General features: G+C 44.5%; 1 protein-coding gene across 1 annotated transcript in view; it reads right to left on the reverse strand.

Annotated features, from left to right (window-relative positions):
- The window catches only part of LOC112068336 (collagen alpha-4(IV) chain-like), a 72,512-nt gene that overhangs the window by 26,807 nt on the left and 21,498 nt on the right, over nucleotides 1–24,207 (reverse strand). The window contains exons 11-22 of the mRNA XM_070438110.1: nucleotides 23,910–24,071; nucleotides 23,616–23,783; nucleotides 23,253–23,396; nucleotides 22,880–22,987; nucleotides 4,834–5,012; nucleotides 4,671–4,734; nucleotides 4,416–4,490; nucleotides 3,561–3,668; nucleotides 3,270–3,377; nucleotides 3,082–3,153; nucleotides 2,806–2,934; nucleotides 2,162–2,269 (exon numbers count right to left, since the gene is read on the reverse strand). Of these exons, the coding sequence (XP_070294211.1) occupies nucleotides 2,162–2,269; nucleotides 2,806–2,934; nucleotides 3,082–3,153; nucleotides 3,270–3,377; nucleotides 3,561–3,668; nucleotides 4,416–4,490; nucleotides 4,671–4,734; nucleotides 4,834–5,012; nucleotides 22,880–22,987; nucleotides 23,253–23,396; nucleotides 23,616–23,783; nucleotides 23,910–24,071 (1,425 nt within the window). The remainder of the gene's footprint in view (nucleotides 1–2,161; nucleotides 2,270–2,805; nucleotides 2,935–3,081; nucleotides 3,154–3,269; nucleotides 3,378–3,560; nucleotides 3,669–4,415; nucleotides 4,491–4,670; nucleotides 4,735–4,833; nucleotides 5,013–22,879; nucleotides 22,988–23,252; nucleotides 23,397–23,615; nucleotides 23,784–23,909; nucleotides 24,072–24,207) is intronic.

The following is a 24,207-nucleotide window of genomic DNA, read 5'->3' on the forward strand; positions in this document are numbered from 1 at the left end:
ACGCACATGTGACAGGCGTGACAGAGTCTGGAGACGCCGTGGAGAAACATTCTGCTGCGCTGCAACATCCTCCAGCATGACCGGTTTGGCGGTGGGTCAGTCATGGTGTGGGTGGCATTTCTTTGGGGGCCGCACAGCCCTCCATGTGCTCGCCAGAGGTAGCCTGACTGCCATTAGGTACCGAGATGAGATCCTCAGACCCCTTGTGAGACCATATGCTGGTGCGGTTGGCCCTGGGTTCTTTCTAATGCAAGACAATGCTCGACCTCATCTGGCTGGAGTGTGTCAGCAGTTCCTGCAAGAGGAAGGCATTGATGCTATGGACTGGCCCGCCCGTTCCCAGACCTGATCCAATTGAGCACATCTGGGACAACATGTTCTCGCTCCATCCACCAACGCCACGTTGCATTCACAGGACTGTCCAGGAGTTGGCGGATGCTTTTAGTCCAGGGTCTGGGAGGAGATCCCTCATGAGACCATCCGCCACCTCATCAGGAGCATGCCCAGCGGCTTGTAGGGAGGTCATACAGGCACGTGGAGGCCACACACACTACTGAGCCTCATTTTGACTTTTTTAAGGACATTACATCAAAGTTGGATCAGCCTGTAGTGTGGTTTTCCACTTTAATTTTGAGTGTGACTCCAAATCCAGACCTCCATGGGTTGATAAATTTGATTTCATTGATAATTTTTGTGTGATTTTGTAGTCAGCACATTCAACTATGTAAAGAAAAAAGTATTTAATAAGAATGTTTCATTCAGATCTAGGATGTGTTATTTTAGTGTTCCCTTTATTTTTTTGAGCAGTGTATAAACGCATCATGCCACAATTTCAAAGGTTTTACTGAGTTACAGTTCATAGAAGGAAATCAGTCAATTGAATTAAATTCATTAGGCCCTAATCTATGGATTTCACATAACTGGGCAATGGGAGCAGCAATGGGTGGGCCTGGGAGGGCATAGGCCCACCCACTTGGGAGTTAGGCCCACCCACAGAGGAGCAAGGCCCAGCCAATCAGAATTTGTTTTTCCCCACAAAAGGGCTTTATTACAGAGAGAAATACCACCTCAGTATATTTCCCCTTGATTCTAGCCTAGCATTAAGGTTTGCAACAACAGGGGTTTGTACAAACCTTGCTGTCTGCCTCTCCGACCTCCACAAAAATCTCGAAAATGTAATTTACACATTTTGTTGAGATTATAGAGACAGACAGAAAGGTTTGTACAAACCCCTATTGTTGCAATTATGCTGACGCATTAGTTTGCCTGGCTGGCTCAAGACAGTTGCTGTCTCATCAGGACACCATTCACTCTCTATGCAGGAGATCACATGCATTATTATGGATACAGTATTTCCAGATAAATGTCAATAGAAAACAGCTAAAACAAATGTAAATGCAGCTATTTTGCTTTAATTTCTGCAGCAGAATTTGATTTGATTTTGTTTTCTGTCGATAGCTAGCTGGCAAGATTATTTGATTTCATAGCAAGGATGCAACTCGATTTTTGTCCGGACTATTTCCTCTGGTGGAAGGATGAAATAGTATAAATTGAATTTAACTCCTCTTCGTGTTGTGCCTAAGAACAGCCCCTAGCCGTGGTATATTGGCCATATACCACACCCCTTCGGACCTTATTCCTAATGGGCACACAGAGGCACCAGAGTGAAGTTTCCCCTAGGTACAGGTCTAGGATCACCCTAATCCTAACCTTAAACATTAGTGGGGAAAATGCAAAACTGACCGAAGATCAGCTTCTAGGGGCAACTTCACCTAGCCTGGCTGACGCGACTCACGTGGTACACAGCCGAGGGAGAGCTGTGACACACTGGTCTGGACAGGAGTCCATTGTAAATGCAGTATTCGTGCAGAAATGGGTTGTGCTTCGATTGGTTCTCTCAAATACAAACAGTAGTATTGGAAATGTGCTGCACTCGGGGACTGCGTGTGGTTGTCCATGTGGGTGTTTGAGTGAGAAAGACAGAGGAGAACCAATCAGTAAAAAAGCACAGCCCCCTTCGTTATCAACGCATCGTGCCGACAACATCAAAAGAGCCTTTCCAGACTCTGAAGTCAGGAGGAGTTAGGTGTTAGCCAGACTAAACTTCACCCTACTCCCATACAGACCGGTCATTAAAGGCGTCGACAACTGTGATTCTGACCTGGTGGTCCGTCGCGTCCAGGGAAGCCTGACTCCCCACAGTGGCCGGGCATGGACTCCTTACAGTCCATGCCTGGTAGACCGGAGGCACCTGTGTCTCCTGGGCTTCCTATAAAGAGAGGACATTCCTGGTGACAGCATTTTACTGAACCCCACTCCTTTTTGAAAAACACAACTTACAGTATATAACGAGTACAGTACAATAATATCATGTGTAATGTAACAGCAAGACCTGTCATTATGCACTGCTTGTATGTCAACTGCTCCATGGGAGGGTTTTATTCAAGCTTTCTGAGACACTGTTTTTGCATTAAAAGTGAATGGGCCTCATTCGTAAGATTTGCCTTGACCAAATGTCTAAAACAAGCCACGAGTTCCCAAAATGTGATGAAAAACAATTTATCAAATGTCTATAAACATTATAGTTATATAAATATCACATGAGCATGTTTCATTTATAAGTCATGCATTTTAATGCAACATCGAAATAAGTTAATGTCAAGTCCTAAATCATTCCATGTATGCACAATTTACGATCAAAGTTGCGCGTAAGAAAAAACATTTAAATGTGGCCTGTGGTTTGATACAGTCCATATCTCTGGGGTTGGTATCTCTGGGGTTGTAATCACTGAGGTTATACAGTACCTGTTAGTCCAGACTGGCCCTTGGGGCCCAGAGGTCCTGGCTGAGAGGGCCCCTGAGGCCCTTGACACCCTCTGGAACCTTTCTCTCCTTTACAGCCTGGAACACCAGAGGGACCGGGCACACCTGGGCCTGGGAAACACATTCACACAAACAAAATGTCTTTGCCTCTCCATGACTCACCTCCCCAACATACACAAACATTAAATTGAGAACTGTATATTTTCCAGAATTTCAGAGAGATTATCTTGATATTGCTGCATTGTGCATTTTACTAACCTCTGGCCCCAACCTCGCCCTTCACACCCTTCAGTCCGTCCAGTCCATGCAAACCCAGTGGTCCAGGTGGACCTGGGAGGCAAAATAAGGAAATGAAAGTATGTCGATGCCAGAATCTCAAATTGATAGAAACATTTGATGTAAAATAATGTCCTTGGTTTCTAGTCTGGTCTTGAGCATGTCCCCACCTTTGAGTCCAAGGGGTCCTTGATCTCCCTTGGGCCCAGTTTGTCCAGGGGTCCCTGGGAGACCATCAGCCCCAGGTTTACCACTCGGGCCTGGGGGTCCGATCACACCTTCCCAGCAGAGAGAGGAGAGAGGGGTAAGGAGGAGAGCAGAGCTCAAACCAATCAAGGCACACTGGTGAGATCATCAACACCACTAACAAACAAAGATGAGCAAAGCCTTTGCAAAGCCCGTTGATTAGGCATTGTTTGGGGTAGTGTGCAATTAAGCGTCTTGAAGGTTAAAGTCCTCACCAGCAGGCCCTGGAGGTCCGATGGATCCTTGCGGACCAGTTAACCCTTTAGGTCCTGGAGCTCCTGAAAATCCTGGTTCACCTACATCACCTTGGTCACCCGGTGGGGCTGAGGGAGGGTGAGAGGGGCAAGTTTTACTGTACAGGTTTTTCACAGACATCATACACTGTTACTAGCGCACCTATAGCTTCCCTATTTCCCCTAGCTTGATCAGGGCACACATCAGCTATTGTGTGGTAAGTTTATAACAGGCCTGCGCTCAAATAGGATTTCTTTCAAATACTTTGAGCATTTGATTGAGTTAGCCTGAATTTACCAGATTGGCAGGTATAATTTACCAGATCGGAGGGTTAGCACTTTTGGTACTATTCCATTAGTTCCATAGTGCCAAACAAGTTAAATCAATCACAGCCCAAATATTTGAAAGATACTATTTTAACTCAGTTCTTTACACATCTTCCGTGAGGTAGCTATATTGATAATGCCACTTAGAGGAGAGATGTGGACAATTACCTTCAAGTATCATCATTGGTGAAGAGCCAGTGTTGGAGTTATCAGCTGTCTCCAGGAGATGGTTACTAAGACCCATCTGATCTATTGTGGCAAATCCCTTAATAGCTTCTTCAAGGGAAGAAGCTCTTTTTGTCTGCATGCCCCTATCACACCCATAGATTTTTAGCTAGTGGTGGCTAAAGTTAGCAGAAGTTTGAAGTGACTGTTAAGAGAAATGAAACATGGTTTACAGTTTCTCCTGGCCCATGGACTATTTTCAGGGTGAGGAACCAACTAACATAAAGTTGTAAAATCCTGAACTTCTCTTTTAAATATGTGCTGTATCATCTCCTATCCTCTTACCAAATGCTCCAGTGTCTCCTGTAGCTCCTCTATCACCAGCCGGTCCAGGGATGCCAATGGAGTCGCCCTGTTCACCTGTAAACCAATCAACTCTCAGATCTCATTATCGCGAAGCATGAATTACACAAAACAATTATGACCTCTGCCTAACAAATCAGTCATAGTCCCTGCAGCTTTTCCCTGGTGATATGCACAACATCACAATGAGAAGAGAAAATACTGTATAAATTGTGTCTATTTGTCAATTGGAAGTACCTTTAAGACCACTGTACCCTGGGAAGCCAGGTGTGCCAGGAGATCCAGTACACCCAGATTCACCCTAAAGAGACACCAACAAAAACAGTGTTTAGTATTTTGCATGTATTTGACCCATGTCTATAATCAGACCAGTTACAGTAGGTACTCTTAACATCCATACCTGATCACCAATCTCTCCAGGGAAACCTATGATACCCCTCTGGCCAGGCAGGCCAGGTAGTCCAGGTTCACCTGAGTGTCCAGGTGTACCAGGTGGTCCTTGAGACGCCTCTATGCCAGGCCCCCCCAAAAGCCCTGGGTACCCTGGTTGACCCCTGCCTCCCGCAGGACCCTTGTCACCTGGGATGGGGTTTACAATAAACAAGACTGCAGTCACACTTGCAATTATGCTTGTTGCCAGACAAATACAAAAATGTTTTTAAAAAATTTAACCAGCGGATCTGTATGCAACACGCTTATTATATTCCAAACATTAGCCAGTGCAAATACCTAATGTTTCGACCTATATGGCTTGTGTAACAGAGTAGGTCCCTTCTCTGTCCTGCCTGGGCATGAACCCCTGACCTTCTTTACAACACTCACAAAGCAGTGTAACCAATCGCTCTACCAAAACCATGATCTTGATTGAGCAAGGGGCGACACCACTTCAAGTCTCAGGCAGGGTGATGTCACCACTCGACACGTGCTCTGGATACTACATCTGCTGCTCTTGACCCTCAGTTAAATGTAAATTCAGAAAGCATAACTACAGTGCCTTCAGAAAGTATCCATACATCCCTTTGACTCTACATTTTGCTGTGTAACAGGCTGAATTCAAAGTGGATTAAATAGATGTTTTTCTCTCACCCATCTACAGACAATACCCCATAATGACAAAGTGAAAACATGTTTTAAGAAATGTATGCAAATGCAGTGAATACGAAATACAGAAATATCTCATTTATATAAGTATTCACAACGCTTTGAGATGTCAGTCAGTACAACATTATTGGAATCCACCTGTAGCCAATTCAATTGTTTGGACATGATTTAGAAAGAAACACATATGTCTACTTAAACTATACTATGAATTCCAAGGAACTGTCCGTAGATCTCTAAGATAGAATTGGGACAGCGACACATTTTTGGTTGTTTTGGCTCTGTACTCCAGCACTTTTTGAATTGAAAGGTTACAATGACTATGTGGTTAAATTGCAGACTGTCAGCTTTCATTTATGGGTTATTTCATCCATATCAGGTGAGCCGTTTAGAAATTACAGCACTTTTTGTATGTAGTCCCCCCATTTTAGGGGACCAAAGGTATTGGGAAAAATGCACAGTCAAAAGTTTGGATACACTTTTTTTTTCTCTACATTGTAGAATAATAGTGAAGAAATCAAAACTATGAAATGACACATAGAATTATGTAGTAACCAAAAAAAGGTTAAACAAATCAAAATATATTTTATATTTGAGATTCTTCAAAGTAGCCACTCTTTGCCTTGATGACAGCTTTGCACACTCTTTGCATTCTCTCAACTAGCTTCACCTGGAATGCTTTTCCAACAGTCTTGAAGGAGATCCCACATATGCTGAGCACTTGCTGGCTGCATTTCCTTCACTGTGCGGTCCAACTCATCCCAAACCATCTCAATTGGGTTGAGGCCGGGTGAATGTGGAAGCCAGGTCATCTAATGCAGCACTCCATCACTCTCCTTCTTAGTCAAATGTTCTGCACCTGAACATGGCAGTTAACCCACTGTTCCATTGACAATAAGAATTTGTTCTTAATTTACTTGCCTAGTTAAATAAAGGTAAAATATGTTTTTATAAAAGTGTAAACCAGATGGGATGGCGTATTGCCGTGCTGGTTAAAACTTCTTCAGGCTAGGATCTATTTTTCTCCACTTCCTGTCTGACTGACGTTCCCTGTTGCTCAGGCCCTGAAGCCAGGATATGCATATGATTGGTACCATTTTAAAGACACTCTGAAGTTTGTATAAATGTTAAAATATATCTATATATTTTTTGAGAGCCCATGCTCTTACAATGGAAAGTATAGGTGCATATCCAAATCCAGCTCCCAGATTGCAAATGCTATGGCTTCCACTAGATCGTAGTTCAAGGTTTCAGGCTTGTTTCTTCCAAAACAAGGAAGAATAATGAGATTTAGTACTGGGATACAGACTTGGTAATTAGTGTATGCGCGTGCGACGAAGAGGACGCACACCTGCTAATATCGCTTTCCAATTGAACATACTTCTTTCTGTATGAAATTTAGTTACATTTTAGGGTATCTGAGGATTAAATAGAAACGTTTAGCGGTAGCTTTTTGGATTCCTTTCTCTGCATGTTGAACGAGTGGATTACTCAAATTGATGGCGCCAACTAAACTGACTTTTTGGGATATAACGAAGGATTTTATCTAACAAAATGACAAAAAGTAAGTGAATATTCAATCACTATTTGTGAATTTATGAAACCTGTGCTGATGGATAAATATGATGATGTGGGGCGCCGTCCTCAAACAATTGCATGGCATGCTTTCGCTGTAAATGTAACGGTGTTCCTCTTCCTCTTCATCCGAAGAGGAGGAGCAGGGATTGAACCAAAATGCAGCGTTTCTAGTAGACATGATTTATTTACTAAACAAGGAACGAAAACGAACTTCACTTGAATAACTAACAAAACAACAAACGACGTAGACTTACCTGAACGTAAGAACTTACATGTAACACGAAGAACGCACGAACAGGAAAAACAGACTACACAAAACCGAACAAACAAACCGAAACAGTCCCGTGTGGCGTAACATACACTGACACAGGAGACAACCACCCACGACAAACAAAGTGAAAACACCTACAGTGGGGAGAACAAGAGTTGATTACACTGCCGTTTTGCAGTTTCCTACTTTCCAAAGCATTACAGAGATCTGCATTTTTATCATAGGTACACTTCAACTGTGAGAGACGGAATCTAAAACAAAAATCAGAAAATCACATTGTATGATTTTTAGTAATTAATTTGCATTTTATTGCATGACATAATATTTGATACATCAGGAAAGCAGAACTGAATATTTGGTACAGAAACCTTAGTTTGCAATTACAGAGATCATACGTTTCCTGTAGTTCTTGACCAGGTTTGCACACACTGCAGCAGGATTTTGCCCACTCCTCCATACAGACCTTCTCCAGATCCTTCAGGTTTCGGGCTGTCGCTGGCAATACGGACTTTCGGCCCCTCCAAAGATTTCTCATTGGGTTCAGGTCTGGAGACTGGCTAGGCCTCTCCAGACCTTGAGATGCTTCTTACGGAGCCACTCCTTAGTTGCCCTGGCTGTGTGTTTCGGGTCGTTGTCATGCTGGAAGACCCAGCCACGACCCATCTTCAATGCTCTCTACTGAGGGAAGGAGGTTGTTGGTCAAGATCTCGCGATACATGCCCATCCATCCTCCCCTCAATACGGTGCAGTCGTCCTGTCCCCTTTGCAGAAAAGCATCCCCAAAGAATGATGTTTCCACCTCCATGCTTCACGTTGGGATGGTTCTTGGGGTTGTATGATCCTTCTATTCCTCCAAACACGGCGAGTGGAGTTTGAGCAAAAAGCTCTATTTTTGTCTCATCAGACCACATGGACCTTCTCCCATTCCTTCCTCTGGATCATCCAGATGGTCATTGGCAAACTTCAGACGAGACGGGCCTGACATGCGCTGGCTGTGAGCAGGGGACCTTGCGTGCGCTGCAGGATTTAATCCATGACGGCGCAGGTGTGTTACTAATGGTTTTCTTTTGAGACTGTGGGTCCCAGCTCTCTTCAGTCAATTGACCAGGTCCTGCCGTGTAGTTTCTGGGCTGATCCCCCAATTCCTCATGATCATTGAATGCCCCACGAGGTAGATCTTGCATGAGCCCCAGACCGAGGGATTGACCTTCATCTTGAACTCTTCCATTTCTAATAATTGTGCCAACAGTTGCCTTCTCACCAAGCTGCTTGGCTATTGTCCTGTAGCCCATCCCAGCCTTGTACGGTTCTAACAATTTATCCCTGATGTCCTTACAACAGCTCTCTGGTCTTGGCCATTGTGGAGAGGTTGGAGTCTGTTTATTGAGTGTGGTGACAGAGTCTTTTATACAGTAACGAGTTTAACAGTGCAGTTATACAGGTAATGAGTGGAGAACAGGAGGTGTCTCTTAAAGAAAAACTAACAGGTCTGTGAGAGACGGATTCTTACTGGTTGGTAGGTGATCAAATACTATGTCATGCAATAAAATGCAACATTCAATTACTAAAAATCATACAATGTGATTTTCTGGATTTTTGTACCTATGATAAAAATTACAGACCTCTACATGCTTTGTAAGTAGGAAAACCTGCAAAATTGTCAGTGTATCAAATACTTGTTCTCCCCACTGTACCTTAATATGATTCTCAATCAGAGGAGATGAAAACCACCTGCCTCTAATTGAGAACCATATCAGGTACCCAAAACCAACATAGAAACAGAAAACATAGACTGCCCACCCAAACTCACGTCCTGACCAACTAACACATACAAAAACTAACAGAAAACAGGTCAGGAACGTGACAGTAAAGCCTATTGTAAATCGGACAGTGCAGTTAGAATAACAAGAATTTCACCGGAAGTTGTCGACAGGTGTCCTGCTAGCCCTAAGAAGTTTTAGGTGTGCCTTGTATTCTAAATAAATCACAGACAGTGTCACGAGCAAAGCACCTCCTCCTCCATGCTTCACGGTGGGAACCACACATGCGGAGATCATCCGTTCACCTACTCTGTGTCTTCAAAGACACGGTGTTTGGAACCAAAAATGTCAAATTTGACCAGTGGTTCCAAACTGTTTATAGTCCCGTACCCCTTCAAACATTCAACCTCCAGCTGCGTACCCCCTCTAGCACCAGGGTCAGCGCACTCTGAAATGTTTTTTTTTTCTTCATCATTGTAAGCCTGCCACACACACGCAATATACGATACATTTATTAAACATAAGAATGAGTGTGAGTTTTTGTCACAACCCGGCTCGTGGGAAGTGACAGACCTCTTACAGGACCAGGGCACAAATAATAATAATAAATAATAAATAATATCAAATAAAATCTTCACAGAACCGCTTATTGCAATTTCGATGAGGCTCTCTTGTTCAGATATCGGTAAGTGGACTGGAGGCAGGGCATGAAAGGGATAACGAATCCAGTTGTTTGTGTCATCCGTTTCGGGAAAGTATTTGCGTAATTGCGCACCCAACTCACTCAGGTGCTTCGCTATATCACATTTGACATTGTCCGTAAGCTTGAGTTCAATTGCACACAACAAATCATACAATGATGTAAAGACCTGTGGCCTACCTTGCCCACCCAGGTATGCCAGTCGCGTGAGAACTTGTCATCATATAGTATGGGGCTTGCCTGTCCTAGCCACTCGGTAGCTCACCATATAAGAGGCTTCTAGCCCCTTCTTATTAATGGTATCTGTTGCTTTTATACATGTATTGCTACTCGAAAGTCATCTTAATTCTCACTCAAAAAACTCCTATGTCTTATTTTTCCAATTGGCATGTTTTGTTTCTAAATGTCTGCGCAAGAGTGAATGTTTCATTGAGTTATGAGATAGTACTTTTGCAGATATAACACACTGTACCTGAGGAAATGCACTACTCCCAATATAAGTGAACTCCAAATCAATGTTGTTTTCGTAGTTCTCATCATATTTGCGCCTCTTCGATGGTCCAACGTCCCTGTCTGTTATTCAGTGCTTTCCCGGGTGAGAGGGCAGTAGCTTTTCGGCTGCATCAGATTCACAACTGTCAGTGTCCATGCTAGCTGGGCTAACAACAAATGTAGAATTACTGATGCTAGCATTGAATATGCTCGTGGAAGCAGAACAACTTGTGTCGTCGACAGGTGCAGGTGTAGTACTGCTGGTAGTAGCAGTACTACTAGCAGAGCTGGTATGTGTCTCTACGGACGAAGGCCTTACTTTTTAAACCATTTATACATTTTTGAGCAAACGGAAAGAGCAGCAGGTACGTTTGGCTACATGCAGAACGTTAGTGGAATTGCCGTGAGAGAGTAACGGTTAATGTGATTGGATGTTAATTATTTGACGAGGCTACCGGTATTTGACATTGTGTTGTTATTTAACTGAACACTAGATGGTTTAATTTTAGGCAGTGAAACGAGGCTACTCAGGGGAGAAAAAACCTCACCCAAATGTATTGCCCCATTGGAAAATATAAATTACTGTTTGAAAATGAAGTTTTTAATAATTTTTAAAATTTGTATGTGAATCACATTTTTATTTGGTGTACCCCCGACGGCATTGTGCGTACCCCCAGTTTGGGAATACCTGCATTAGACCAAAGGACAGAATTCCACAGGTGTAATGTCCATTGATCGTGTTTCTTGGCCCAAGCAAGTCTTATTATTATTGGTGTCCTTTAGTAGTGGTTTCTTTGCAGTAATTCGACCATCGAGGCCTGATTCACACAGTCTCCTCTGAACAGTTGATGTTGAGATGTATAAAGCATTTATTTAGGCTGCAATTTCTGAGGCTGGTAACTCTAATGAAATTATACTCTGCAGGTAACTCTGGGTCTTCCTTTCCTGTGGTGGTCCTCATGAGAGCCAGTTTCATCATAGCGCTTGATGGTTTTTGCGACTGCACATGAAGAAACTTCAACTTTCAAAGTAAAGACATTTTCCGTATTGACTGACCTTCATGTCTTAAAGTAATTTATTTTCTTATTTGAGCTGTTCTTGCAAGAATATGGACTTGGTCTTTTACCAAATAGCGTTATCTTCTGTATACCACCCCTACCTTGTCACAACACAAATGACTGGCTCAAATGCATCAAGAAGGAAAGAAATTCCACAAATTAACTTTTAACAAGGCACACCTGTTAATTGAAATGCTTTCCAGGTGACTACCTCATGAAGCTGCCGCGTTGACATGAGAAATCCAAGAGGTGATCACAAAGCGTCACCTCATAGCGAAAGCATGGCTAATAGAAGAAAATATATTTTGATTTGTTTAATACTTTTTTTGGTTACTACAATGATTCCATATGTGTTATTTTTCATAGTGTTGATGTTTTTCACTATTATTTTACAATGTCGAAAATAGTAAAAATAAAGAAAAAACCCTGGAATGAGTAGGTGTGTCCAAACTTTTGACTGGTACTGTATAATATATAATATACACTTATATATTAATTTACCTTAAATTTCAAGTTAATGTCACATGCACAAGTACAGTGAAATGCCTTTCTTGCAAACTCAAAACCCAACAATGCAATAATCAATAACAATGTATTACAGAAGAAAACACAACAGGAATAAGGAATATGAAATACACAAAAGTAAGTAGCATACTATATACAGAAATATTTTTTTAAAGTCAGTTCCAATACCATATTTACATATGCAGGGATACTGGAGTGATGGAGGTAGATACAGTATGTAAAGAGGTAAGGGGACTAGGCAACAGGATATAAGATAAACAGAGTAGCAGCAGTTTGCATGTGAGTGGGTGTGCGGGTGTGTAAGCAGTATAAATGTATGTGCATATTACTGTATGTGTGAGTGAGCAAACGATGGAGTGAATGTTTCTGTGTGTATTGAGTGTGTAGGGCCCTGTGAGGGCATAGAGACAGTGAAAATAAAAAGTCAATAAAGAAAAAGGTAAACTCGGTCTGTGTAGCTATTTTGTTAACTATTTATTCAGTCGGTATTGCTTGGGGTGGATAAGAAGTGCGTGTGTGCGAGAGGGTGAGCGGCGTGTGGTACGCTGCGATGTGGGGCGTGTGCGGGGGCAGGCAAAGGAAAAAGGGTTGCCTAGCTGGGGGTGCGTTTGATGGTCGTTACGGATGATCGTTATTGTGTGGAAGGCTACGCTGGCGCGGCCTGTCCGAGGAGCAGCCGTACACCAGGCGCCGGGGATGTCAGCGAGGGAAGGCCAGGGTTAAGAGGGGTCGAGTGCGAGAGGACAGACGAGAGCCGGACCCAAAGCCAACTGCCTGTTCACCCCGCTATTCATCCAGGAGAGGCGGGAAAGGGTCGGTGACAGGTGTGTCGAGTGCGAGAGAGCGAGTGACCGAAGAGAGCTGAGAAAGACGAGAGCTGTGGCGTGAGTGCGTGCGAAAGGGCCAGGGTCGAGACTGTTAAGACGAGGCCGAAGTGCCGAGCGTAAGGCAGGGTGGGTGTGAGGGCGGGGGCGCGGCGTGCGCGACATGAGCGTGGAGGCTGGCGAACGTGCGAGCCGAGCTGTTGAAGAGAATGGACAGTTGCGAGTGGGAAAGTTGGATGGTGAGAGAAAGTGTGAGGGCGGGCGGAGCTAGGGGGGGCCACTGGTTGAGGGGAGGGGCCGAGATGGCGAGGCGTGGTGAAGGGGGAGTAGGAGTGTGGGTGGGTGTGGGATGCGGAGTGAGCGCGCTACGGAATTAGCCCGATCGTGCAGGGTAGGTGTATATTACTGTACTCTATATCGGATGCGTAGCTGCGAGTGGCTTGGCCGAGTGCTTTGATGTGAAATGAGGAGTTACCAGCTAGCCAGCTGGTGGCTGAGAGACTATTGGCCACTGGTATGGGTTGGAGCGGGATAGTCCGAGCGAGGTACTCGGATCTCAGTGTGTAGTGATGTACGTACGTGCGGGGTGAGTGACCATGAGCTGCGAGTGCGTGGCGGCATGGCGCGTGTGCTGGTACGGCGGCAGCGCGAGCGATTGCGAGGTATATCTTTATGTACATATTCTTTATCCCTTTACACTTGTGTGTGTGTGTATAAGGTAGTAGTTGTGGAATTGTTAGGTTAGATTACTTGTTGGTTATTACTGCATTGTCGGAACTAGAAGCACAAGCATTTCGCTACACTCGCATTAACATCTGCTAACCATGTGTATGTGACTAATAAAATTTGATTTGATTTGATTTGATTCTCCGGGCCTTCTTTTCACACCGCCTGATATAGAGGTCCTGGATGGCAGTGAGCTCGGCCACAGTGATTTACTGGGCTGTCCGCACAACCCTCTGTTGTGCCATGCAATCGAGTGCAGTGCTATTGTCATACCAAACAGCGATGCAGCCAGTCAATGTTCTCAACGGTACAGCTGTAGAACCTTTTCAGGATTTGAGGGCCGATGCCAAACTTTATCAACCTTTTGGGGAAGAGGCCGTCTTCATGATTGTGCGTGTGTGTTTGGAATTTTTTTGTCTTTAGTGAATTGGACACCAAGGAACTTGAAGATGGCTACCTGCCCCACTGCCTCTCCACCCCATTGATGTGGATGGGGGCATGCTCGCCCCCATGTTTCCAGTAGTCCACGATTAGCTCCTTGGTCTTGCTTACGTTGAGGGAGTAGTTGTTGCTCTGGCACCACACTGCCAGGTCACTGATCTTCTCCCTATAGGCTGACTCATCATCACCGGTGATCAGGCCTACCACCGTCGTGTCGTCAGCAAACTTGATAATGGTGTTGGAGTCGTGCTTGGCCACACAGTCGTGGGTGAACAGGGATTACAGGAGGGGACAAAGCACACAACTATGTGGGGCCCCTGTGTTAAGGGTCAGCGTGGTGGAGGTGATATTGCCTACCCTCACAACCTTGGGTCGGCCTGTCAGGAAGTCCAGGATCCAGTTGCAGAGGGAGGTGTTCAGACCCAGAGTCCTAAGCTTGGTGACGAGCTTGGAAGGGATAATGGTGTTGAACGCTGAGCTGTAGTCAAAGAACAGCATTCTCACAAAGGTATTACTCTTATCTAGGTGGGTGAGGGCAGTGTGGAGAGCAATTGAGATTGCGTCATCTATGGATCTGTTGGGGCGGTATGCAAATTGGAGTGGGTTTAGGGTGTCTGGGTTACTGGAATTAATGTTTGCCATAACCAGCCTCTCAAAGCACTTCATGATTACAGAAGTGAGTGCTAAAGGGCGGTAATCATTGTAGCATGAAGCCACTCAACGTCAACAAAACAAAGGAGATGATCATGGACTTCAGGACACATCAGAGGGAGCAACCCCCTATCCACATCGACGGGACAGCAGCGGAACGTTTTAAGTTCCTCGGTGTACACATCACGGATAAACTGAAATGGTCCACCCACACAGACAGTGTGATGAAGAAGGCGCAACAGCACCTCTTCAACCTCAGGAGGCTGAAGACATTTGGCTTGTCATCTGAAACCCTCACAAACTTTTACAGATGCACAATTGAGAGCATCCTGTCAGGCTGTTTCACCGCCTGGTATGGCAACTGGCCCTCAACCGCAAGGCTCTCCAGAGGGTTGTGTGGTCTGCACAACACATCACCAGGGGCAAACTACCTGCCCTCCATGACACCTACAGCACCCGATGTCACAGGAAGGCCAAAAAGATCATCAAGGACAACAACCACCCGAGCCACTACCCGTTCACCCCGCTACCATCCAGAAGGCGAGGTCAGTACAGATGCATCAAAGCTGGGACCGAGAGACTGAAAAACAGCTTCTATCTCAAGGCCATCAGACTGTTAAACAGAAATCACTAACACAGAGAGGCTGCTGCCTACATACAGACTGGAATCATTGGCCACTTTAATAAAAGGATCACTAGTAACTTTAAATAATGCCACTTTAATAATGTTTACATATCTTACATTACTCATCTCATATGTATATACTGTATTTTATACCATCTATTGCATCTTGCCTATTCCGCTCGGTCATCGCTCATCCATATATTTATATGTATATATTCTTATTCCATCCCATTAGATTTGTGTGTATTTGGTAGTTGTTGTGGAATTGTTACTTGTTAGATGTTACTGCACTGTCGGAACTAGAAGCACAAGCATTTCGCTACACTCGCATTAACATCTTCTAACCATGTGTATGTGACCAAAAACATTTGATAGAGTTCTTAGGAACAGGGATGATTCTGGTCATCTTAAAGCATGTTGGGATTAAAGACTGGGACACGGATAGGTTGAAAATTACAATAAATATGCCTGCCAGCTGTTCTGCGCAAGCGCTGAGAACGCGCCCTGGAATACCGTCAGAGCCCATGGATGCTACCATTATTACAGATAATCCTGAATGAATTGTGAATAATGATGAGTGAGAAAGTTAGACGCACAAATATCATACCCCCCCAAAATGCTAACCACCCTTGCTATTGTAATGTTGAGAGGTTAGCATGTCTTGGGGATATGATATTTCTGCGTCTAACTTTCTCAATCATCATTATTCAAGATTCATTCATTATTAACTCTAATAAATGGTAGCATCCACATGAATTTAGAAGTGCTTAGAAACTAATTCTATTCTTATTTACAATAAGAGACCCTCTTCCTAGTGAAATCACCTCTTTCCTCCCATACCTACCCCCCTTGGGAATAAAGGAGCAAGGACCGTTTATGAGGAACTGGCGGATTATCAATCCTGCTTCCCAGTGAAGGCACGTCACACACCGTAAACCCAGCGCAAGACAGCTGTCTTTGATGAATGGGGCTGAAATGGGTTTGGGGGACCCAATCCTGCTGACCAACAGTCTCGCCCACCTGCTTCCAGAGATTCCTGCTCCTTCATCCTCTTTCTTTCTTCCGTCCGTTCTACATCAGCAGCCAAGGGCATGTGGGTTCAAATTATATCAAAAAGGGTAAATCAGAGGTAATGAAACAGGATTTTAGTGAGCTGATCAACACCCTGAAAGGCTCTGAATCGCAGCCGATTATCTTGGGTCCTGTGCCGTCGCTGGGTCGTGGCTGCGAATGGTTCAGCAAGCTTTTAGCACGTCATATCTGTATTAAAGACTACTGCCACTCTGTTGGCGTAACTTTTACTGAACATTTCAACAATTTTTGGAAACAAAAGATGCTCTACAGAGATGATGGACACCCAAACCATCTAGGAGTCTGGACCCTCTCTTCACATTTCAAGGTCGCATTAAGATACTGACTCAGACAGACCAAGCCCCGCTTAGGTAATACAATTTGGAGCACCTTAAATAAAATTTTGGGCAAAAAGGCAAACATTTCATTCATTCATTCATTCAAATCAAATCAAATCAAATCAAATTTTATTTGTCACATACACATGGTTAGCAGATGTTAATGCGAGTGTAGCGAAATGCTTGTGCTTCTAGTTCCGACAATGAGTAATAACGGCACAAGTAATCTACTAACATTCACAACTTACCTTATACACACAGTGTAAAGGGATAAGAACTATGTACATAAAGATAGTATGAAATGAGTGAGGTAGAGAACGGCATAGGCAAGATGCATAGAGGTTATGAGTACGTATATACATATTGAGATGATGTAATGTAGGGTATGTAAACATAAAGTGCATAGTTTAAGTGGCTAGTGAATACATGTATAATCTCCGGGTGGCGCAGTGGTCTAGGGCACTGCATCGCAGTGCTAGCTGCGCACCAGAGTCTCTGGGTTCGCGCCCAGGCTCTGTCGCAACCGGGAGACGTGGGGCGACGCACAATTGGCAATAGCGTCGTCCGGGTTAGGGAGGGTTTGGCCGGTAGGAGGGTTTTGGCCGGTAGGGATATCCTTGTCTCAGTATGTAAAATTTAAAATAAAAATAAAAAATACAATGTAATAAAATGTATGCACTCTACTGTAAGTCGCTCTGGATAAGAGTGTCTGCTCTTGGCCGGTAGGGATATCCTTGTCTCAGTATGTAAAATGTAATAAAATGTATGCACTTACTGTAAGTCGCTCTGGATAAGAGCGTCTGCTAAATGACTAAAATGTAAATGTATTACATAAAGATGGAAAGATGCAGTAGATGATATAGAGTACAGTATATACATATGAGATGAGTAATGTAGGGTATGTAAACATTATATTAAGTGGCATTGTTTAAAGTGGGCTAGTGGTACATTTTTACATAATTTCCATCAATTCCCATTATTAAAGTGGCTGGAGTTGAGTCATTATGTTGGCAGCGGCCACTAAATGTTAGTGGTGGCTGTTTAACAGTCTGATGGCCTTGAGATAGAAGCTGTTTTTCAGTCTCTCGGTCCCTGCTTTGATGCACCTGTACTGACCTGCCTTCTGGATGATAGCGGGGTGAGGCAGTGGTGGGTTGGTGGTTGTTGTCCTTGATGATCTTTATGGCCTTCCTGTGACATCGGGTGGTGTAAGGTGTCCTGGAGGGCAGGTAGTTTGCCCCAGTGATGCGTTGTGCAGACCTCACTACCCTTGGAGAGCCTTACGGTTGTGGCGGAGCAGTTGCCGACAGGGCGGTGATACAGCCGCGACAGGATGCTCTCGATTGTGCATCTGTAGAAGTTTGTGAGTGCTTTTGGTGAGCAAGCCGAATTTCTTCAGCTCTGAGGTTGAAGAGGCGCTGCTGCGCCTTCTTCACAACGTGTCTGTGTGGGTGGACCAATTCAGTTTGTCCATGATGTGTACGCCGAGGAACTTAATCTTTCCACCTTCTCCACTACTGTCCCGTCGATGTGGATAGGGGGTGCTCCTCTGCTGTTTCCTAAGTCCACAATCATCTCCTTTGTTTTGTTAGACGTTGAGTGGTGAGGTTATTTTCCTGACACCACACTCCGAGGGCCCTCACTCCTCCACTGTAGGCCGTCTCGTCGTTGTTGGTAATCAAGCCTACAACTGTAGTGTCGTCCGCAAACTTGATGATTGAGTTGGAGGCGTGCATGGCCACGCAGTCGTGGGTGAACAGGGAGTACAGGAGAGGGCTCAGAACGCACCCTTGTGGGGCCCAGTGTTGAGGATCAGCGGGGTGGAGATGTTGTTACTACCTCAACCATTGGGGGCGGCCCGTCAGGAGTCCAGGACCCAGTTGCACAGGGCGGGGTCGAGACCCAGGGTCTCGAGCTTGATGACGGTTTGGAGGGTACTATGGTGTTAAATGCTGAGCTGTGTCGATGACAAGCATTCTGACATAGGTAGTCAGAAATGCTACCCACCCTAACCCATCTCTTGTCCAGATGGGTTAGGGCAGTGTGCAGTGTGGTTGCGATTGCGTCGTCTGTGGACCTATTGGGTCGGTAAGCAAATTGGAGTGGGTTCTAGGGTGTCCGGTAGGGTGGAGGTGTATGGTCCTTGACTAGTCTCTCAAAGCACTTCATGTGACGGAAGTGAGTGCTACGGGGGTAGTCGTTTAGCTCAGTTACCTTAGCTTTCTTGGGAACAGGAACAATTGGTGGCCCTCTTGAAGCATGTGGGAACAGCAGACTGGGATAAGGATTGATTGAATATGTCCGTAAACACACCAGCCAGCTGGTCTGGCATGCTCTGAGGACGCAGCTGGGAATGCCGTCTGGGCCTGCAGCCTTGCGAGGGTTAACACGTTAAATGTTTTACTCACCTCGGCTGCAGTGAAGGAGAGCCGCAGGTTTTGGTAGCGGGCCGTGTCAGTGGCACTGTTCTGTTCTCAAAGCGAGCAAAAAAGTTATTTAGCCTGTCTGGGAGCAAGACATCCTTGGTCCACGACGGGCTGGTTTTCTTTTTGTAATCCGTGATTGACTGTAGACCCTGCACAATACCTCTTGTGTCTGAGCTGTTGAATTGCGACTCTACTTTGTCTCTATACTGGACTTAGCTTGTTTGATTGCCTTGCGGAGAGAAATAGCTACACTGTTTGTATTCGGTCATGTTTCCGGTCACCTTGCCCTGGTTAAAAGCAGTGGTTCGCATTTCAGTTTCACGCGAATGCTGCCGTCAATCCACGGTTTCTGGTTTGGGAATGTTTTAATCGTTGCTGTGGGTACGACATCGTCAATGCACTTTCTAATGAACTCGCTCACCGAATCAGCGTATTCGTCAATATTGTTGTTGGACGCAATGCGGAACATATTCCAATCCGCGTGATCGAAGCAGTCTTGAAGCGTGGAATCAGATTGGTCGGACCGCGTTGAACAGCTGAGCGAGGGAGCTTGTTGTTTTAGTTTTCTGTTTGTAGGCTGGAAGCAACAAAATGGAGTCATGGTCAGCTTTTCCGAAAGGAGGGCGGGGGAGGCCTTATATGCGTCGCGGAATTTAGTATAACAATGATCCAAGGTTTTACCAGCCTGTAGCACAATCGATATGCTGATAGAATTTAGGGAGTTTTGTTTTCAGATTAGCCTTGTTAAAATCCCCAGCTACGATGAATGCAGCCTCAGGGTGTGTGGTTCCAGTTTACAAAGAGTACGATAAAGTTTCGTTCAGGGCCATCGATGTGTCTGCTTGGGGGGGAATATATACGGCTGTGATTATAACCGAAGAGAATTCCCTTGGTAGATAATGCGGTCGACATTTGATTGTGAGGAATTCTAGATCAGGTGAACAGAATGACTTGAGTTCCTGTATGTTGTTATGATCACACCACGTCTCGTTAATCATAAGGCATACMCCCCCGCCCCTATTCTTACCAGAAAGATGTATGTTTCTGTCGGCGCGATGCGTGAAGAAACCAGCTGGCTGCACCGACTCCGTTAGCGTCTCTTGAGTGAGCCATGTTTCCGTGAAGCAGAGAACGTTACAATCTCTGATGTCTCTCTGGAATGTTACCCTTGCTCGAATTTCATCAACCTTATTGTCAAGAGACTGGACATTGGCGAGTAGTATGCTAGGGAGTGGAGCGCGATGTGCCCGTCTCCGAAGCCTGACCAGGAGACCGCTACGTTTGCCCCTTTTACGGCGTCGCATAGGGTCGCCGGCTGGGATCAGATCCATTGTATTGGGTGGAAGGCAAAACACTGGATCCGTTTCGGGAAAGTTGTAACGATGGTGAGTTGACGTTGCTCTTATATTCAGTAGTTCCTCCTGACTGTATGTAATGAAACCTAAGATTACCTGGGGTACCAATGTAAGGAATAACACATAAAAAAACAAAATACTGCATATTTTCCAAGGAACGCGAAGCGAGGCGGCCATCTCGGTCGGCGCCGGATGGCTCATTCATCACAAAACCCACTAATTTTGCTAATTATTTCAATGATTTTTTTCAATTGGCAAGATTAGCAAACATAGGCATGACATGCCAGCAACAAACGCTGACACTACACATCCAATAATAAATAATAAATTATGAAAGACAAGCACTGTAATTTTGAATTCCGTAAAGTGAGTGTGGAAGAGGAGAAAATAGTACTGTTGTCTATCAACAATGACAAGCCACTAAGGTCTGACAACTTGGATGGAAAATTACTGAGGATAATATCGGACGATATTGCCACTCCTGTTTGCCATATCTTCAATCTAAGCCTACTAGAAAGTGTGTGCCCTCAGGTCTGGAGGGAAGAAAAAAATGACACTACCCAAGAAATGTAAATCCCACTTTACTGGCTCAAATAGCCAACCCTCTTGTTACCAACCCAGTAAACTTTAGTAAAACATGGTGTTTGACCAGATACAATGCTATTTTACTGTAAACAAATTGACAACAGACATTCAGCACGTCCAGTTGAAGTCGGAAGTTTACATACACTTAGGTTGGAGTCAATAAAACTCGTTCACAAACTATAGTTTTGGCAAGTTGGTTAGGACATCTACTTTGTGCATGACACAAGTCATTTTTCCAACAATTGTTTACAGACAGATTATTTCACTGTATCACAATTCCAGTGGGTCAGAAGTTTACATACACTAAGTTGACTGTGCCTTTAAACTGCTTGGAAAATTCCAGAAAATGATGTCATGGCTTTAAAAGCTTCTGATAGGCTAATTTACATAATTTGAATCATTTGGAGGTGTACCTGTGGATGTATTTCAAGGCCTACCTTCAAACTCATTGCCTTTTTGCTTGACATCATGGGAAAATCAAAGTCTGGTTCATCCTTGGGAGCAATTTCCAAATGCCTGAAGGTACCACGTTTATCTGTACAAACAATAGTATGCAAGTATAAACACCATGGGACCACGCAGCTGTCATACCGCTCAGGAAGGAGACACGTTCTGTCTCCTAGAGATAAACGCGCTTTGGTGCGAAAAGTGCAAATCAATCCCATAACAACAGCAAAGGACCTTGTGAAGATGCTGAAGGAAACAGGTACAAAAGTATCTATATACACAGTAAAACGAGTCCTATATCGACTTGAAAGGCCGCTCAGCAAGAAAGAAGCCACTGCTCCAAAACCGCCATAAAAAAGCCAGGCTACGGTTTGCAACTGCACATGGGGACAAAGATCGTACTTTTTGGAGAAATATCCTCTGGTCTGATGAAACAAAAATATAACTGTTTGACCATAATGACCATCGTTATGTTTGGAGGAAAAAGGGGGAGGCTTGCAAGCCAAAAAACACCATCCCAACCGTGAAGCACGGGGGTGGCAGCATCATCTTGTGGGGGTGCTTTGCTGCAGGAGGGACTGGTGCACTTCACAAAATACATGGCATCATGAGGATGGAAAATTGTGGATATATTGAAGCAACATCTCAAGACATCAGTCAGGAAGTTAAAGCTTGGTTGCAAATGGGTCTTCCAAATGGACAATGACCCCAAGCATACTTCCAAATTTGGGTCAAAATGGCTTAAGGACAACAAAGTCAAGGTATTGGAGTGGCCATCACAAAGCAAATAGAATCAATCCTATAGAAACTGTGTGGGCAGAACTGAAAAAGCGTGTGCGAGCTTGGAGGCCTACAAACCTGACTCAGTTACACCAGCTCTGTCAGGAGGAATGGGCCAACATTCACCCAACCAACTTATTGTGGGAAGCTTGTGGAAGGCTATCCGAAATGTTTGACCCAAGTGAAACAATTTAAAGGCAATGCTACCAAATACTAATTGAGTGTATGTACATTTCTGACCCCCTGGGAATGTGATGAAAGAAATAAAAGCTGAAATAAATAATTCTCTCCTATTATTTTGACATTTCACATTATTAAAATTAAGTGGTGATCCTAATTGACCTAAGACATGGATTTTTACTGGGATTAAATGTCAGGAATTGTGAAAAACTGAGTTTAAATGTATTTGGCTAAGGTGTATGTAAACTTCCGACTTCAACTGTATGTCAATTAGATATTTCTGCATTTCATTTTCAATAAATTTGCAACAATTTCTAAAAACATGTTTTCACTTTGTCATTATGGAGTATTATTGTGTGTAGTAGATGGGTGAGAGAAAAACATACATTTCATCCATTTGAATTCTGGCTGTAAAACAACGAAATGTGGAATAAGTCAAGGGGTATGAAAACTTTCTAAAGGAACTGTATATTAAGACTAGTGAGATTACATGTTGATTGTAGCCTTTCACTCACCTCTTGGACCAGTGAAGCCATCCAGACCTGGGGGTCCAGGAGCCCCTGTTCGTCCTTTGATAGGAATGAAGTTGGTGACTCCTGCGACTCCGGGGGCACCTTTTCTACCTGGAACAGATGGAAAAGTTAGACCATCTCTCTTACAATCACATCTCTACAAATAGTACACAGTAGATTGTTAAATGTATGCTATTTGAATGTATTTTGACAACTTGCTGCAACGCAACTAGGGGGATATTGAAGATTCTCAACTGCACTCCAATATTATGCAAAAATGGTGCGTCTACAAACTCTTGATCAGAGACATTGCCTTTGTTTTAACGAGCACTGCATTGAATAGTGTGTTATTTCTATGTTGACTTTATTCACATACCCTTTTCTCCTTTGAGGCCCTCATCTCCTGGCAAGCCTCGTTGACCGTCGAAGCCCCTCTCTCCTTTCCTTCCCAGGGGTCCTAGTGCTCCACTCCTCCCTGGACCACCCACTGTCCCATCCCTACCAGGTACCCCTATTATACCTGAACACAGGACGCCATATTGGATATCAGCTCAGCTCTGGCTGCACACATAGGACATCATGGATGCTAATGCAAATGTTTGTTGCATTGGCTGGGACCCCAGATGTCCCCATGGACTACATTCCAATGTCCATACTTGCAAACCACTTAGAATGAATGCTCATGTTCATTCATACGACTTATCATAGACTATGTAGTGTGATTTGGTGTCTCTCTCACCTTTCTGCCCTTGGGCCCCGGGTATGCCAGGGTCCCCTAATGTCCCCACGGGGCCCTGGGCTCCACGGTACCCAGGAAACCCTGGAGAGCCCGGTTTCCCTGCAGCTCCTTTAGGACCCGTGCCGGACAGACCCTCCTCTCCGTTATCACCCTTCTCGCCTGCGTAACCTGACAAACGCACACAGAATTATGATATTACCCAATGAGGCACACCTAAACAGAAATTCCCTACTACGCACACCATTTTTTATTTTCTTTCTGATTTGAAAAGCTGCTATTGTCAGTAGGACCTACCTGGAGGGCCTATGTCCCCTATTAGTCCCATGGATCCTTGAAGGCCTGGGGGCCCCTTTTCACACTGTTCAGGGGTGAGCCCTGGGGCCCCATATTTGCCTGTGGCACCACTCTCTCCCTGCTCCCCCTTCCTTCCCGGTGTACCAGGAAGCCCCGCAGCACCTAGAGAAGACAAGTCAACCCTCTCTGAGATCACACATAATGAACTAAAACTATTACATTTTTGTGGATAGCTTCTGGTGTTTTTGGTAGTTTCTGGTTTCTCTGACCAGTTGAGAGGCATATGACTGTACACATT

This window comes from Salvelinus sp. IW2-2015, unplaced genomic scaffold, assembly GCF_002910315.2.
Source record: "Salvelinus sp. IW2-2015 unplaced genomic scaffold, ASM291031v2 Un_scaffold451, whole genome shotgun sequence".
NCBI lineage: Eukaryota > Metazoa > Chordata > Actinopteri > Salmoniformes > Salmonidae > Salvelinus > Salvelinus sp. IW2-2015.